This window comes from Phoxinus phoxinus, assembly GCF_949152265.1.
Source record: "Phoxinus phoxinus genome assembly, chromosome: 12".
Classification (NCBI taxonomy): Eukaryota; Metazoa; Chordata; class Actinopteri; order Cypriniformes; family Leuciscidae; genus Phoxinus; species Phoxinus phoxinus.
The window spans coordinates 18,119,668-18,138,085 of NC_136887.1; the positions used below are offsets into that span (position 1 = coordinate 18,119,668).

At 36.9% G+C, this 18,418-nt stretch overlaps 1 protein-coding gene across 1 annotated transcript in view; it reads right to left on the reverse strand.

Moving 5' to 3' along the window:
• Positions 1–3,432: 3,432 nt before the first annotated feature.
• Positions 3,433–18,418, reverse strand: part of fat1b (FAT atypical cadherin 1b) — a 36,704-nt gene continuing 21,718 nt past the window's right edge. Inside the window, exons 15-28 of the mRNA XM_079630570.1 lie at positions 16,830–17,219; positions 16,531–16,745; positions 15,353–15,490; positions 15,083–15,226; positions 14,749–14,937; positions 12,227–13,028; positions 11,350–11,481; positions 9,721–9,872; positions 9,173–9,635; positions 8,149–8,302; positions 7,938–8,048; positions 7,256–7,857; positions 6,922–7,035; positions 3,433–4,796 (exon numbers count right to left, since the gene is read on the reverse strand). Coding sequence (XP_079486696.1) covers positions 4,399–4,796; positions 6,922–7,035; positions 7,256–7,857; positions 7,938–8,048; positions 8,149–8,302; positions 9,173–9,635; positions 9,721–9,872; positions 11,350–11,481; positions 12,227–13,028; positions 14,749–14,937; positions 15,083–15,226; positions 15,353–15,490; positions 16,531–16,745; positions 16,830–17,219 — 4,004 coding nt within the window. The 3' untranslated portion in view covers positions 3,433–4,398. The remainder of the gene's footprint in view (positions 4,797–6,921; positions 7,036–7,255; positions 7,858–7,937; positions 8,049–8,148; positions 8,303–9,172; positions 9,636–9,720; positions 9,873–11,349; positions 11,482–12,226; positions 13,029–14,748; positions 14,938–15,082; positions 15,227–15,352; positions 15,491–16,530; positions 16,746–16,829; positions 17,220–18,418) is intronic.

The following is an 18,418-nucleotide window of genomic DNA, read 5'->3' on the forward strand; positions in this document are numbered from 1 at the left end:
TGTGACCATTATTATTATTATTCAAGTGAATATTATTTATAGATTGTATCATAAATATTGCCTTAGGCTGGATAGAAAAATCAATGCTTCAATTAATTTGCTTCTAAATGTCACTTAATCTTGAAAATGGTTTATAGTGACAGTTTCTCAGAGTCTGAAAGTTATATGAGAACCGACTATTTGTAAAAAGCACAAACTTTTGCAGACGTCAGTGTCTACCACAGCAATATTGAAGAACTGTTCAAAAAATGCCATTGTTATCAGCGAAATTTTGCCAATGAAGGTAAAATTGATAAGGAATGATCATTTCAAGTGACATTTACTAGGTAGAAGGGTTTGTGTATCTTGTTGGGCTATTTTGTGCTTCATTTTATGGACAATTGGTATTTTGCAGCAACACGAAATGGCGTTCTCTATTTTCTCTGGTTTGTAAATAACATCGAGCAATGAATAGGAAGTGCACAATAGGTATTCAAGGCTGGAATACAGCTTGTTGTTCATTTATGTATCCATTTATTTATTAAATTTATTATGTCTTCATTTTCCTGGAAATGGCCAGGAGCAACAATAGCTGCCATGAAGAGGTTATTCTTTGTGGATTTTTTTTCCCTCCCAAAAATGCTTTGAAAGCACTTAAGAGATATCTGGCTGCTGTAAGTGCCCGTAGAGTTGAAACAAGGACATTCAACATTTCACCACTTTATCACCTTCTGTAGAGGCCAGGTGTGAGGAGACTGCTCGTGACAATTACTCCCTCTAACAGGCTATTACCACCTGGTCTGCTCATTAGCATGTTTAATTGAACTTTGAGTGTGTGTGTGTGTGTGTGTGTGTGCGTGCGTGCGTGCGTGCGTGCGTGCGTGCGTGCGGGCGTGTGCGCGAGGATTACAATGAGTGCAATACAATAGGTCAAGTTCAAGTTGAAATTCTGAATGTTCTAGACAGTGGAATGTGTAAAGTGGCTTTCTTGACACATAAATGGGTTTTTTTTAAGGCAGAATTGTTTTGTCCACTTGAACAGTTTTTAAGATAAAATACGGTTAAAAAGGTTCAATATATAATGAATAGGATGTATTTTTTATTGTGTTTTTAAAATTATTCCTATTTTTTCCAAAGTTTTGAAATGTTTAATTTAACATAATTTCACAATTTTTGGTTTGTCCTTTGCGCAGAGCTTTTTTTTCTTTCTTTAATTACTCTTCTGTACTAAAGTTTTTTAAACGGTCTACTTTTCACCTGTCTGCTTTTGAAGAAGTTTTAATTTTCCCAAACTGAAGAATTACCAATTTATCCAAAAGCACGAAGGTCTATAAATGCTGCTCTTAAATATATATTTATTTATGCATATATTTTTGGAGGACATTGATTGTATGTAAGTGCTACTCAGGGTATACATATTTATAGACAGCCTAACTCAAGCTGAATCCCCTTCACGCACCTCTTGTTTAGGAGAGAGTTTCCATCCATCATTGACATTTGAAATTCAATCATCTATTATAGGCAAGCATGTCTCTTCTTCTATGTGCATTGGTTATGAGTGCACTGAAATCATTCAGACACTTAAGTTGACTAGATTTATTTGGATTATTTTTACTTTTTTGATTAATAAATCAAAATCTCTTGTTTGGCAGTTCACTCAAAGGGATGAACTGGCATATATTACGACATATATCGGCATATATTTATTTGTAACTGGAAATGGGAAGTCAAGTTGAGAACATTGCATATTGTGGGATACAGTATTGTGCATGTGTGTACAGTATGCAGAGTGAATTTGGGCAAAAATCATCTATAGGATTCAATGCATATATTCCATATAAAACCAGTAGGCCTAATACTATATAAAATTAGCATGGTATTATGTAATTTTGAACATAAATTCCCATTCATGGAGATCCTTGTAATATTTGTTGTTATAGGGGTAGGTCACACAATGACAGCGTCACATGACTGCATCATACAAGGTCAACCTGTCACATTGTGTTACGCGCATATATCCTGTTCCTCGCCTCAGGCCTCTGTCACTACTTGTCAAAGCATTTACGTGATGTTACGCTCATATAGTGATTTGTAAGACATGCACTAGTGTAGACCTGACTTTCGTCCTGGATAGGCTACTAAGCATGCTGTGACCATTATATTATGCCTGATACAATCAATAAATAATCATTTAACTATCAGCAACAATCTAAAATGAAATATGTTTATTGTTATTTTTTTACAGTTTATTATGCATGCAGTCAAATGTATGAGTGTGCTGCCCTCTAGTGTTCAATTGTATGTATAATATGGAAATAATCTCCCTGGTAATCCTGATTTCAATGCAAAGTCTTTAAATTAGGCCTATATAAAGTTGACACACCAATTTTGTTATTGCTGCTGACACGCACCATACCCCAATACTGGTATGTTGTTAAGAAATGCCATGATGTGTAATTTGAATTAGGGAATAGGCTGTTTGCGAAGACTTCAAATGACGCCAGGTTTGGATCAAAATACAAAACTATTTAAATATTATCTTTCAATTGTTTATTATCTTTATATTGTAGGGGGATGTAGCCATTTTATCATTATGAGCACAAGTTGCAGTTGCTGCCTAACATGTTCGTTGTGTCTGCTTAAGTAAAAAAAATATTATATGTGGACATTACTTTAATTATACGGTAGGCCTATTATCTGAATTTGTAACATTGAAACAAGCATTTTCTGTAAAGCTACTTTGAAACGATGTGAAAAGAGCTATAGCTACAAAAAAACGAGACCTAAACAATGTAGTCAAAAATAATGTAGACGTTTCATTTAATCAGCTACTATTAGGCCTATTCTAAAATTGTAAGTGTTAATTTAGCAAACATTTGAAACCATTAAAATGTTAACGTGGTCATGCCCTAAGTTGTAAATTGGCAAAACGCTCCTAATTAACTATAAAATATAACCTTGACAGCAAACGACCTTAGTCATTATTGCCATAACAGCCCTACTGAGGACATCTGCTATTAGCTCCGGATCATCAACCTTTGCAAATGCAAAATTTCCCAGCTTCAGAAAAGTTGAAAGTCCCCTAATGAGACTGTTTGATTAGTGTGGCTAAAGCAGCAGGAGAACAGTGACGGGATCGCATCCTGTCATCCTCAGATTATTCTTTTTTACTCACCATATGAACACAGAGATGCTCTTTACTCCCCAACAATGTTGATTGATGTGCAAGTTACTTGTTAACGGAGACCTTCAGGTTCTATACAGTCTTGAAATAAACACCAAAACACTATGAATGTTTAAATGAGACAGAGCGATGTATTGTCTTAAAAAATATTTTCATTTTTGTACACACAGAACATCAACATTTCAAAGAGTCCACAAGGAGAGCATAATATACATTTAACAGACCATACATTATTGTGTAAAAAAAAAAAAAAGCATCTGAGAAGACAAATACATTTTAAGGTGACATACTTAAATAATGCCTCAGGGATTAAATACTTAATTTAATTAAATACTTCAAGGATTACAATTTTTGGATTACCCAAAACTACCTTATATCATAGCAAATTTCACAACAGTGCAATTCTCACACTGACCATATCATCAATGACAACATTTCTTATTCTTCATGTTAGCATGGGGAACGTTTTTTTTTTCTTTGTTTAATTAAAGCTGAATGTGAAATTTGTAAATACCTCAATATACTGTAAACAATGGCTAAACCAATGGCAGGAGTTTGGGGTTGTACTACTCTAAATGTATGTCTAAACCAATGGCAGAAGGTGGCAGTGTGGTTCTGTAATTCTGTTTGGTGATACTAGTTGTACAGAAATTACAGTTATTCACATTGATTTCAAGGTGCACTCTGTTTTCTTTCCTCATAAAAAATATATGTTTAATATCTCATACACATCAAATGAAGGTCCATTTATCAGATGCCAAATACTCCTCCGTTTATCTTAACTCCCTGATTTGGACATTTTCACTTGCAGAATAAATAATGGCTGACTGTGAATAGCACATTTGACTATTATGGCATCGATAACTAAAAAACAATACTTTAGTGTGATGCTTCATCTATACCAATAGGTAAAAGTATAAGGTCCAAGACCACTGTCATGTTGCCACTGTAATTTTTTGAAGAAAAAAAATACAGAGTGCACCTTTAAAGTAAATCTAGGAATGTGTGTAACAGTGACATATCCTACCATACAAGATTTGACTTTAGGAATAAAGACATGATTCTGCATGAGAGACTAAAGGTGGTTTCAAATCAGAGCACATCAACCCAGCACAGTCACACCTCAGGTGTTACCAACCGCAGCTTCACTAAGATTTTCACGGTCACTGACCGTAGAATTGAATTTCTAACCACTGACTGGCAAGTCTGAGTAAGTGAGTTTAGAAGTGTGTGGCTCACAAATGACTTTCCGAGAAATCAGTAATCTCAGCAGGTCCTATATGTTGGTCCTGAGGCATCTCAAAGGTCGTTTCAATGGGCCGTGGGTAGCCATGGCTGTGATGTTGACTGGGCAACATGGAGTCTGACCTTGCTGTTGGATGGATAACGTGATGGACCTCTGGCCTGGTATGCTGGTCGTACTCTGGAACTGCAGACATGTCAGTATTAAGACGGAGAGCTGGAATTGGCAGGAAGTTCTCAATGTCACCGCTAGGAGTAAGGTTGTCCATGTCAAGAACATCTGGAGCGGTGTGCATAGAAGAGGACATCTGTACAAATTCATACTGGAGAAAACCTTGGACCCCAGGAGAGTAGATAGTCTGCAGCCAATCTGAGGTATCCCAGTAATAGCCTGTTAGAAAACCAGACAGTTTTACACATTTATAGTAGATTACAAATTTGTTAAGCTCAAAATAATGTAGTACTGATAAACAGAGTCACTATATTGTAAATGTTTAAACACTACTACCATTCAAAAGTTTGGGATTGGAATTTTTGAAAGAAGTCTCTTCTGCTCACCAAGGCTGAATTTATTTGATCAGATATACAGTAAAACAGTAATATTGTGTATTATTTTACAATTTAAAATCACTGGATTATATTTCAATATATTTTTTAATGGGAAGGCAAAGGTGAATTTTAAGCAGCCATTATTTCAGTCTTTAGTGTCATATAATCCTTGCTCAAGAAACATTTCTTGTTATCATCAATGTTGAAAACAGTTGCAAGCAGCTCCACAACAGACACATTTCAGTAAAGCTCACGTGTATCTTCAGACTATAGCATGCTTTGATAGTTTTGAGGCTCATTAATCTTAGACAGTGAGAAAGATCTGAGCACACTGGTTTGAAAGAGATTGTTATAACTCCTCCGAGTTAGAGAAGATTAAACCTCAAAGTGCCCCTGAGATCGATGCCAGTGCATATAGCAGAACTTGTTATAGGCAATTTACAAGAACCGATCAAACTCACACAGTTGTTCAGTGTAACCAAGCTTGCTAAAGCAATGGAGCATGCATGAAGGGTCTGACAAACAACAACAAAACAGAAATAACCACGGTCATTCTCAGAATACCAAAGCTCACGAGAAAAAGAAAAGGACATTTTCACATTTTAAGAGTTTTAATTATACATTTCAAATGGCAAAAATCTTAAAATGTCCATGCGATAAAGTTAACTTAACATTAAAGTGAGTTAGAAAAACAGACAGAATGATGATAAATATGAAACCACCAACATGATGCGATATGTACAGTGACATACTGTATACCTTTTTCTCAACATGTCAATCTATGTTTTGACAGGGTGTTTCACTTTGGAGGCTTGTAAAAGTAAAGAATAAAACATCAGTCATTAAATCTTATTTTACAATAATCTTAATTGCATAAAACTTTACAAAAGACCATTCCCCGGTTTTCACAGACAAGGCTTAAGCCTAGTCCCAGACTAAAATGCATGTTTAAGACTGCCTGCATGCTTGCACTGACATATTTTAAAATATCTTAGTGCCATTATTTTTTCTCAAGATGCTCATCATCATTAATGTTTTTATTTATTTGATTTTTTAAGGCACATTTATAAAAGCTACTTATATGTCCTTGAACTAATAGCTAAGGCTTAATCTAAGCCCTGTCTGTGAAACCAGGCCCATGTGTATTAAAACTGGTGTAGGATAAAGCCTACATCTGATTCTGATGATGGTGTCGTAAGAATAGTATATCACCCAAAAAATATTAGCTACACTTCTGTTTCAAATTTTGTGGGTCGGTAAGATTTGTTAATGTTTTTGAAAGACGTCTTTTTTGATCACAGCATTCATGTGTTTAAAAATACAGAAAAAAATGTAATATTGTGAAATATTATTACAATTTAATATAACTGTTTTCTATTGTAATATATTTTAAAATATAATTTATTCCTGTGATGCAATTTTCAGCAGCCATGACTTTTTTCAGAATTATTTGATGAATAGAAAGATCAAAAGAACAGAATGTATTTGAAATTTAAATCTTATGTAACATTATAAATGTCTTTACCGCCACCTTTGATCAATATAATGCATTCTTCCTTAATAAATGTATTAATTTATTTCAAAATAAAACAAAAACCTGCTGACCCCAAACTTTGGAACGATAGTGTAAGCACCATAAGGCTAAACACATTCTATTCCAAACACATTCTATTCCAAAAGAAAACATGACTTTGTGACTAATACTCTAGTTCTAATTAACCACATGCATAACACTTACACTGCAGTCTGTTCAGAATCTCTGCTCAGATTTAATCCATATTGGGGCTGAATTCATTATAGACACGGACACAGATGCATATGTTGCAAGTGAATACACCAGTGTACAAAATAAAAAATAGATTCTCTACAGAAAAATACCTATGCTTGTCAGATTTGTGCATTTATGGAAAAGTCTTTGACTAAATTGTATAATTTCAATCTTGAAATTTTTGGTTTGTGCAACTTACTGTTGTCATCCGTGACGTCTGATTGGAGGGAGCAGATGGGCCGCAGCCCTCTATTATCACGATAAACACTGTCGTCCTCAATTTCTAAACAGGAAGTCAAGTCTTGGACTTTTTCTGGAAGAACGAATATACAAAGAAGGAACAGAAAAGTAAAGAGCAATTCTGCAAAGGTCATAACTAAGACCAACTGCTAAACACCTGACTATTCATTAATTAATTTCAACAACTCTTGTTGTTTAAAGGTACACTCAGTAACTAGTTTTACTCCTAAAAATTGTCTGAATTGAACTTCTCGAACTTGAGGCCTCCAAATGTTACTTCAGACTGCACTTACCATCATACTCCTCATCCCAATCTGCTTGTATGGAATCCTTTTCCAAGTGTGAATGGGATGCTTTGCGATGTGGTAGGTTAGGGGCAACACTGCACACAGCCACAGTCTTCTTAAGACCAAAGAGTGGATCTGGCGTAAAGCTGCTGAACTCAGACACGGAGCCTCGGTTGTTTCGACATTCTCCAGGAATGCTGGGTGCGTAGGAGATGGGTCGCACCGGGACCTCCGGCGGGGTGTCCGGGCAGGATTCTTTTCGGGCTTGGTTGTATACACTGGACCTCTGAATGTAAGAATCAACATCTTTGTACTTATCAAGGTCATAAAGACCTCTCTTGCCAGGTTTGGAGGTTCCTTTCCACACTATTAAGAAGAGCAACGTCAAAACAAAGATGGCTGTCAGGAATGCCAGCATTGCGACCAGTTCCCCAATCCAAGAGTTCCAGGATGAATATATAAGTTGGTTTCTCACTTCTGTGTCCATCTCACACAGTCTCCCACTGAATCCCACCAAGCAAGAACAGTTAAAAGATCCATGTGTGTTGACACAACGGCCGTCATTGAAGCAAGGCCTGTCCACACACTCGTCGATATCAATCATGCACCTAAAAAAACAAAAATGCTCTGTCAAACATACTTGAGGAAAGTACTAAGATTTGTTAAGAGGACGATAATAACAACAGACCTTTCTCCTTCGAATCCTGACTCACACTGACATATGGGTCCATCAAGACTGTCTATACACTGTCCACCATTTTGGCATGGATTCTCCTTGCAGTAAGGACCTATCTGACACCTGCGGTCATACAGAGAGTTTTGGGCATACTGTAATTATGTCCCATTAGAAGATTTTATAGTCAAAATTTCACTTGTACAGTACATTAAACGTGCAGTACCTTTGTCCTGAGTACTGACCCCTGCATTTACAGGAGTAGTCCAGGTTATTCTGGAGGCAGGTTCCTCCATACAGGCAGGGGTTGGAGTCACAAGGACTGATCTTGACCTCACAGTGAGTCCCAGAGAATGAAGTACTGCATTTACAGGCATAACCTGGGAGAATATCAATGACTCAGCAATAAACCAACTGATAGATATAATATGGAGGTCAGATAAAGATGCATCATCTACAGTGGAGTTAGAAACCACAAGCAAAACATTTTCTGTTATTCTAATTTATATTTAACCTATCATCAGATTAAAAATTAAAATGTAGTTCTGGGATAAAGTAAAAAATAGGAAACATACACAGTAAAATATATAGTCACCATTGTGACTTTATTTCTCAAAATTGCAACTACACTACCATTCAAAGGTTTGGGGTCAGTAATATTTTTTATTCTTTTTGAAAAAAGTATCTCATGGTCATCAAGTCTGTATTTATTTGGTAAGAAAACAACAACAGTAAAACAGAAATATTGTGAAATATTATTACAATTTAAATGAATGGATTTGAAAAATGTAATGTATCCTTGCTGAATAAAAGTATTCATTCAAGTCTTACTGACCCCAAACACACCCAATGTGACTTAATATCTCACAATGAAAAAAAAAAAAAATAATCACATTGTGATAATGTAATATAAAGTTACATTAGGGGACATCAACTCCTTCAAGAAGTAAATTCATAATTACTTGGGGTGAATGTAGGGCTAATCCTCGCTTAATCTAAGCCCTGTCTGTGAAACTAGCCCCATATGTAATAAACATAGAGGGCATGTTGATATAGCCTAAATATGTAAACTTCTGTAAGTCTCTATAAAATGATTACAAGAATAGTAATTATATTCTAATTCTTCAATTACAATGAATATTTATCTGAAACATTTATCTGAAAAGATAATTAACTTATAAAGATAACTAATAAAGATACGGTTAGTATGTTATTTTCATTATTCTACAGTATGTGGTGGTTCAGTTTACCTCCAGTCTGCCTCATCACGCAGCTCCCTCCATTCAGGCAAGGATTAATAGAGCAGTCTGGAGATGGAGAGAAGACACAGCCAGGAGACACTCCTACCATGTCCTCAAGGGCAACCCCTAATGGATCATTTGAGTCCAAGGACAGTCTCTGTTCATTAAAGAGCACAGAGTCCATGCAGGCCTGTAGGCTGTTTGATACAGGCAGATTGCGCTTGAGCCTGGAAATGAGACGTTGAGCGTCTCCACCCAGGACCACCTGGTCGCCCAGGTTTAGGCAGTGGAGGGGACCGGGCGCGATGCCTGACGCAGAATGGAGCTGATCCAGAACCAGCCTGGCATAGTTACCCTTCACTTCAAGTTCTGCCATGTGCCACTGTCCATCATTCACCAGGACACTGTGCACAGAAACTGTGGCGAGACCCCAACCGCAGTCAAACTGGAACTGCAGTCTGCCTCCAACTATCTGAGGAATACATGTCAGTATTAAGTAAATGAAATAAAATGAATCAAGAAAATGAAATACACAGTGATTTAATATTATTTTATACCTCTAGAATGATTTGGCCTGTTCCTTTGGCAAGCATTACTGTTCCTTCTCTTGAGAGAGTTTTTAACTTGAGCGTGAGCCTCACTTCTCTTGTGCTTTCTCTCAGGCGATATTTAATATAGCTGCTCTGACTAAATGTCATTGAAGATCCTCCTTAGAACATAGAGAAAAACAGGAAATAAAGTTAGTATCACATTAATTAAGATACATACAGATGACATTTAAGTTTTGATCATGGTTACTTGTGTCTGTTTTACAAACCTTTAAAACTGGCTGGAAAATTAAATGTCTAACTAAATCGTTTTAAGCCATGGAAAATTGGAGAAAATGTCATGCACAGAATAGACATACTAAAATGTTTCTACCATAATCTCATTCTGCCCCACAAAGGGAAAACCCAGAAACTACAGCAAACCTAGAACTGAGAAAAGGGCCTCACATTTCGGCCTTGACTGAATTTTGATGATCAGTTTTCAGACTTGGATTTCTTTGAATCTTAGCATAGTTGTGCTAACAGTTCGCTCACAGGACCGTTTTAAATGTACAGTTACTGACTTTTGCCTTTGGCTGCATTGTAACTACAGTTATTGATTCTATGATAAAAATAACAATATTACAGAAATATTTTGAAAGCTTCATACATGATTTGAAGAATCTCCTATTTTAATATACTAAGTGTTACCGTCATTTTTGTAATTACAAAATTAACATGTTAAACCCACTTGTACCGATTCTAACAAAATAGGTATAACACATGTGGTTGTGGGGGTCAGAGATAATTAAAGTCCCCCTGTGGTGAAAATCAAGCTTTTAATGTTGTTTATATGTATGTGGGTTTTTAATGTTTTAAGACAAACCATGTACAAATTCACAAGTCAACACCATTACTGAGTATTTTCTCTATAAAACGGCAGTGAACCAAAGACAGTCTCAGAAAGTTTGAAACTTTGAAATCGCTGGTGTTTCTGACGTCACAAACTACCCTGTAACCAATCAGGTCAACATGATCGTCAATGAATGGATCTCTGAGCTGGTGTGGGTGAGTGGAGGCGGGGATAATTAGCATATTCACAGAACCGCGTATAGCCTACTAAATGAGGTAAGGGTGTAGCCCTTACATTGAATAACCTGAATAACATTTCAAGCTATTTTAAGGCATGAATCATTTTATTTCAAGGAAAATCTTTTTAAATGTCATTTTTGTGATCAAAGATGAGTTTTAAGGGATACAATTATTGAATACAGGGGGACTTTAAAACTGTCAAGACATTCTCGTAAAGGATATAATGGTGGATACCCATTCTCAGCTGAAGAAATTCACTTCTCTTATCTTGTAGTTGATTTACTGTTAAACACCTCATAGATCCTACTCAAGAGAAGCTGAAATTATGAAAAAATACCCTTGTGTTAAATTGTGCGTGTAAACACTGCTTCACCTAATGATTAAATCTGCAAATAGCTGATAATGAACCCTTTATTGTTGTACTTAATGAATGTGTGTTTACACTACACACTAAACGCTTGCAAATTATTATTAATTAAGTGAGCGGGGAACAATTTAATCTGCACCTGTGATGGGTCCTTAAGATGACACTGTCTTATCTGATAAGGAAATTAAATTTACTGTTACCTGAGCATTTGACTTTGGCACCACCTGTGCATATGCAGCTGTGTTTTTCTTTCCCAAAGCCAGACACACACTCATAGCCCTCTGGACATAGGTTGTTTACACAGGTGGTTTCATGCTTCAGGCACTTACTGTCTGAAAAGCAGAAGAAAGAAAAAAAAAACATTAAGATTAAAATTACGTTTCAATTTAATTGTACTGTATTGACATTGTTTTACATATGTGACCCTGGACCACAAAACCAGTCTTGGGTAAATGTTTTAAAATTGAGATTTATGCATCATCTGCTATTAAATAAGCTTTCCATTTATGTATGGTTTGCTATGATAGGACAATATTTGGCAGAGACACAACTATTTGAAAATCTGATATCTGAGGGTGCAAAAAAATCTAAATATTGAAAAAAATGCCATAAAAATTGTAAGTTTTACAACGATTTTGCTGCATCCACTCACAAAAATATATATTTTTATATATGTAAGGTAGGAAATTTACAAAATATCTTCATGGACCGTGATCCTTACTTAATATCCTAATCATTTTTGGCATAAAAGAAAAATCTATAATTTTGACTTTTGTTTTGGCTATTGCAACAAATATACCCGTGCTACCTATGACTTTGTTTTGTGGTCCAGGGTCACATATTGTCAAAACATCAATACACATACAGTAATCATAAATTCAATTTCAATAAATGTACTTTTCAATACATATTTTTACTTTTATGATTGTTAATATAATACATAGTAATAATAATAATAATAATAATAATTGTTATTCATAATCTATGAATTATTATTACTATTGATAATAGTACAATAGTTAATAGTAATATATATATATATTTAATGTCATATTTAATAACGGTCACATTGCATACCTGTGCACAGGCATTCAGCTGTTATGTTGTGTTTGGGAGTGACATAGCTGACTCGGGCAGTGCTGTATGTTGCCATACTGGTCTGGTTAAGCAGGACCACTCTTCTGCAAATACTCCCGGGACACTCAGAGCTTAAGCATTGACTATTCAAAACCCTCACTACTTGTAGTCCTGTCATCTCTTTGATGGCTGCTCTGGAAGAGTTGAGCTTCTGAGAGAGGGCTTCCAGCGAGCTGGCGCCTCGTCCTGGTCTCTCAAAGAACAGAAGAACATCCAGGCCGTCGTTCATTTCTGCAGGCTGCAGACTGATCAACTGCATGGCGCCCCTGCGGACTCCGGCTACACTGCGGATAGCTTTTTGGAAGTTTTTCCAGTGGTCCTGGATAAAATCCTCAGCAGAGATGCCAGCGAAGCCCACAGAAACAGAACTGTCCAGCATCTGCTCTGTGACCCGCAGCACGTTCACTGTGACACTGGCTAAGGCTGAGAAACGGCCGTCACTGACTGAGACATTAAGCTGGTAATAACCCACGTCCAAGCCTCCACGGGCCAACAATCTGCCATCCTTGCCAATGACAGAGAACAAGCTGTGTGACTGTGGCTCCAGATTGAATGTGAGCGTGTCATATTCATCTTGATCTGTGACGTGGACCTTGCCCAGCATGCCTCCGAAATACTCATCTTCCAAGATCATGATGAAAACATCCAGAGAAAGCACAGATGGAGGATACACACTTGCCTGTACTACAAGCACACTGACAGAAGTGACTGATTTCAGTGGGGGCCTTCCATTGTCAGACACCTGGAATCAGATACAGACCATTTTCATTTTAAATATGAAACTAAGGCAATGGTTTACAATAACTTTTAAACTATATAACCTGTACATACATATAGTTCAAAACTTCATGAAACTTTGAATATTGTCATTTTATTCAAATTTGAACATACATCAACTATTCTTTTAAGCACTGAATACAATTTTTCAATGACAACTTAATCAAATAGAAAAAAAAGAAAAGAAATGTAATATATACAATACTGTTTGGGGTCATTAAGATTTTTTTATGTTTTTGAATGTCTCGCATTTATTTGATCAAAAACAGTAATATATTGTGAAATAGTATTACAATCTAAATATATATTTCTATGTTCATATATTTTAACATGTAATTTATTCCTGTGATGTCAACGCTGAATTTTCAGCATCATTCATTTCTCCAGTCTTCGGTCTCACATGATCTTTCAGAAATCATTCTAATAAGTTGATTTGTTGCTCAAGAAACATTTCTTAAGAGTATCAATATTAGAAAAAAGTTGATACATTTTTTAAAGACTCTTTGATTAATAGAAAGTTCAAAACAACAGCATTTGTTATATAATATTAATATAATTATTTTGTAACCTTATAAATGTCTGTAATTCTTGTTCAACTTACCCTTGCTGAATTAAAATATTAATGGGGGGGGGGGGGGGGGGGTAGTATACACAGTATATAATAAAATATAATATTAAAATAAATATAATATAAAATGAGGCATAATAATATAAATCAGATATAAAATGTGTCTATAATTTATTTATTTATTTTTATTATTAATATTTATCAATATTGTAGAACAGGCACATGACCAGGCATTGTGGATAGGAAGGTTTTCAATTGACTGCTATGACACTTGTTCAACACAAGAGGGAACTTTCAACACATCAATCTTTAAGAATGTCTGTATCATATAACACAATAAAATATTCCACTAACAGGAATATTTTGGCAACAATAAAGGAATTGTGCATATTTAATGTATTTTTTACATTTGCCTACAAATCAGGCCAACACCTTCTAATCATGCATAGTTTGTCCAACTCTGAGTCAAGGAATCCAGCCATGAGTCCAAAGTATTTGCAGACATTATGTATTTTTTTTCTGATTTCAGACACTTTTTTTGCTTTGATTCGTTTGTTTGCAGAAACCTGATTTCACCATGTTCCTGGATCAACATCTTTGTTGATTCTGGAACAATATTCCAATCAACCAATCAATCAGATTTGAGGGTCAGTTTATGTCAAGTTTAGGCTTACAACAAGGGTTAAGTGCTTTTACATCAGTGCTATTCACCTATCATTTCTATGAGATTTCAGGGATAACTTATGGGTAGGGGTAGGTTTAGGGGTAGGGACATGAATAGGATTCAAATTTTGGACAGGAATATTGTTCCAGGTTCAACAAAATATGTCGACCCAGGAACGCACCCAATTCTGCAGAATCAGGACGTGCCATTTGGTTGGTTTCGTTCAAGGCTCTCCTAATGCTCTTTTTTCATTCCTAAAGAGAAAATGAACACCATTCTGCTGAAAAAGTAACTGTTGCACTCTATCAGTGAGGTGTCTGGTCCTCTGGCTATTTGTGAAGGACCCACAGGGATCTGTGAAGTTCAATTCGAGAAACTCGATAACAGCTCTAAAAGTCCCCTGGCCTGAAGGACTGCTACACAACAAACAAATGGACAAAGCTCAGTTCTCACCTGCACATGGAGTATGTGTTGGCCCTTTCTCAGTGGTCCAGCTGTCTTTATCACACCCAGCTGGTCTATGCTGAAGGGGCTTGTCTCATCACCCTTCAGTATACTAAAGGAGAAAGGAGGCCCATTTTGGGGGTAATCATTGTCTGTCACATTGAGCCGTAACACACTGGTCCCTGAAGGGAGATTCTCCTATCCAAGAGAGAAAGATACACAGAATCATTCCAACAGACCTGAGAGATTACAACATCACCTCTCACAGAGAACTCAGGCATGGAGTAAGAAAAGAGTGCGTAGGGTTTAATTTGCCCTGCTCTATAGGAGAGTGTGGTCTTGCCTGGATGATGAGACTGTAGTTAGCCTGAGAGAAGACTGGTGGATTATCATTCACATCAGACACAGCCATGTTGATTACAGCGCTGTCGGATTTGGGGGGATTTCCACTGTCGGAGGCCAGCACGGTCAGCATGTAACTCGCTACCTAATTTAAAGGAGAAGAAAAAGGCGGAAAAGATGGAGTCATCCTTGGCTTTCGCAAAGGAATTAGAAACACCGTTATCAAGATCTTTTTATAGTGAAGGGGAAGAAGTTACTTAAAAAGCATTACCTTTTCCCTGTCCAACTGATGGACAAGTCGAAGATCACCACTGACTGCATCCATGATGAATGGACACGTTTGGTTGATGTCCTCAATGGAATAGTGGATTCGGTTGTTTAAATGCCCATCAATATCATTCGCTAGTACCTAAGGAAAAGGATCATTACACTTGATGAAAATCTGTTTATCTCACATAAACTACAGTATATGCCACATCTTTCTATACTGGTTTAGCAACACAATCAAAATACGGTTTAATTAGATTGATGTGCATAATGCTCGCACAAAACTTGCCGGCACAATTCCAGGGTGTCCAGAGGTTTTCATGCGGTTAAGGGGTTGGTGTTCTGAGTGATTTGTTTTAGCATGTTATTGCGTACGTGGTTGCCAGGGCACTTCTAGATGGTTGCTATGGTGTTTGAGGTGATTTATAGGCAGTGCTGGGGAGTAACTAGTTACATGAAACTGAGTTACATAATTTAATTACAAAATAAATATGACTGTAATCAGTCTGTATTCATCAGTTACTGATGTGTAATTAAATGACAGTTACTTACGAAAATGTTAATGATTACAAAGGGGATTACATCTGAATATTTTCTGTAAAAAATTAGGATATGTTGAAAAATATTAATTTGTTGCTTTGCCTGTTTTTGATGTGCACAATGCCTGCTGCCGTTTAAAGGTCGTTTAGTAAAGCGATGCTATTCAAATGTTTTTGATTGGTTCTCTTGTTTGAATTATCAGCTCACCACGTCTGCCAATTACATCAATCCACATTGCCACTGTCTAAGAGTTGCCACTATGGCGAGTGATAAAAATGCGTACCAGTGCTGGAAATGAGAAAAGTAATCAAAAAGTAATGAATTGTAATCAGTTACATTACTTTAATAAAGTAATTAAAATAGTTACACTACTTATTACGGTACATTTTAAATAGGGTAACTTGTAATCTGTAACTTATTACATTACATTACTTTCCTGTAGCTCCAACAGGAGAGCGTTACCGCTTGCAAAGCCAAGGTCATGGGTTTGATTCCTAGAGAAAGCAAGAACTGATAAGAATGTAAAATGTGTACCCTGAAATGCAATGTACCGTAAGTCGCTTTGGATAAAAGCGCCTGCCAAATGCATAAATGTAAGTGTACATTTGTAGTAATCTTAATGCAAACATGCTAAACACCTACCGTCAGCACTGTGTTCCCGAGTCTGGTGTCCTCGCTGACTACAGCCGAGTAGATCTTCTGGCTGAACACAGGGCTGTTGTCGTTGACGTCAAGGAGGTGAATGGTAACAGTAGCTGTGTCCCTGAGCGACTGTTTCCCTCTGGCGGTGGCCTTCACTGTCAGGTAGTGTTGTGGAGACTCCTCATAGTCCACCTGCTCCATCACAAAGATGTCACCTGCAAACACAAACATTCACTAAGTGATCCCCAAATCCACAGTGGGGTCCTCTTTGAGTAACTGTGTGTATATGTGTGTGTCACCTGTCCGTGAATCAATTCGGAAAGCTCCTTGCTCGTTGCCGCTGGTGATAGAGTACGTTGTCTGGGAAGTAATTTCTCTGTCCCTGCTTGCAGCAAAGACATTCAGAAGCTTAGTCCCTACCGTAACATCTTCAGGAACTGTGGAAACGTAGTCCTTGCGCTCAAACGCTGGTGGATGGTCATTAGCGTCCAGCACTGTCACCACTACAGAACTGAGAGAGGAGAGTCGATGGGGAGAGCCCTGGTCTGTAGCACGTACCCTCAGCACATGCATGGCCTTCGTCTGTCTGTCCAGGGACATTTCTAAACTGATCATTCCTGAGCTCTCCTCAATTGAAAACAGACCTCCGGCAGAGTCCTCAAACGAGTAACGTATTTTCCCATTCATCCCTGGAGAAAAAGAAAAGGGAAAGAGTATTAGGAAATCCCATCCAGGTCACAGCCTGTATTAGATTTGTGGCGGCAAGGGACTGGGAACAAGTTGTTGTTGCTGTCTGAAAGAAGTTTTATTATATTTTTTAGTTTTTACATTTCTGTGAATCAAATATTTTGAAGGGTTCATTTCAGTGAATCTGGGCGAAAAAACTTTGAATCCATTTAGTCCATTAAGTGTCCACAGAAGTCCCCTTTCTCTCCTCTCATTTGAAGCCAGATTTTCTTCTTTTTTTAGCAGAAATGGTAAGTTTAATTCTTTATCAGTGAACAATATGCTGTTAACTCTGAACAAAACACAACTCTTGTAAGAAACTCTTGTATAGTAGAGTACTCTTCTAATATTTTAATATGCCAGAGCTGTGGCACAATGGGCTGTATAAGACATGTCGGCTCGCAGGAAGCAAGGTTTAAGTCCCCCCTCTCAAACCACTCACTGTAAAAAAGATATCTTGTTAAATTTACAGTAAAATACTGGCAGCTCTGATGAAAAAATGTCACAGCATCAGGGTAACACATGACGCTAAAATAATTAAATAAACAAAACTAAATAACAGAAAATGTAACACGAAACATCCTAATGTGCATTACTGATAGAAACAAAACTATTGAAATATACTGACGCTTTTGACAAATCGTCTACATCCAATGCACATGGCACCCTTTAGCGTCAATATGAGACGCAGATAGATATGGGCCAGAAGGCGCCTCCTAGCGGTCTAACCCTAACCCTACCCCAGACCTAAACCCAACCATAACCGAACAAAGCTCTGTGCGTCTCATATTGATGCTAAAGGGTGCCATGTGCGTTGGATGTAGACGATTTGTCAAAAGCGTCAGTAATGTTACTGGTCGCCCAAGGATGAGAATGCGTTGGAATGTCCTTAGTTGGTCCATATGTTTGTATTTCCAAAACCCATACATTTTACTTTGCATTTTATTAAGTAACAGTAAAGTTACTTATAATGTAATGTTAAACCATTTACAATTTTTTACTGTGCATGTTAAGGTAACATGTACTTTCAGGCACCCCCAAAGTTTAAAAACCTTGACTTTGAGTAGTTCTGAATTAACCTCATATTGTGACATATGCGAAAATAATGTTTGAATAAAATAATAAAATGTACTGTAAACAAGAGATGCAGTGACCTGTCCTG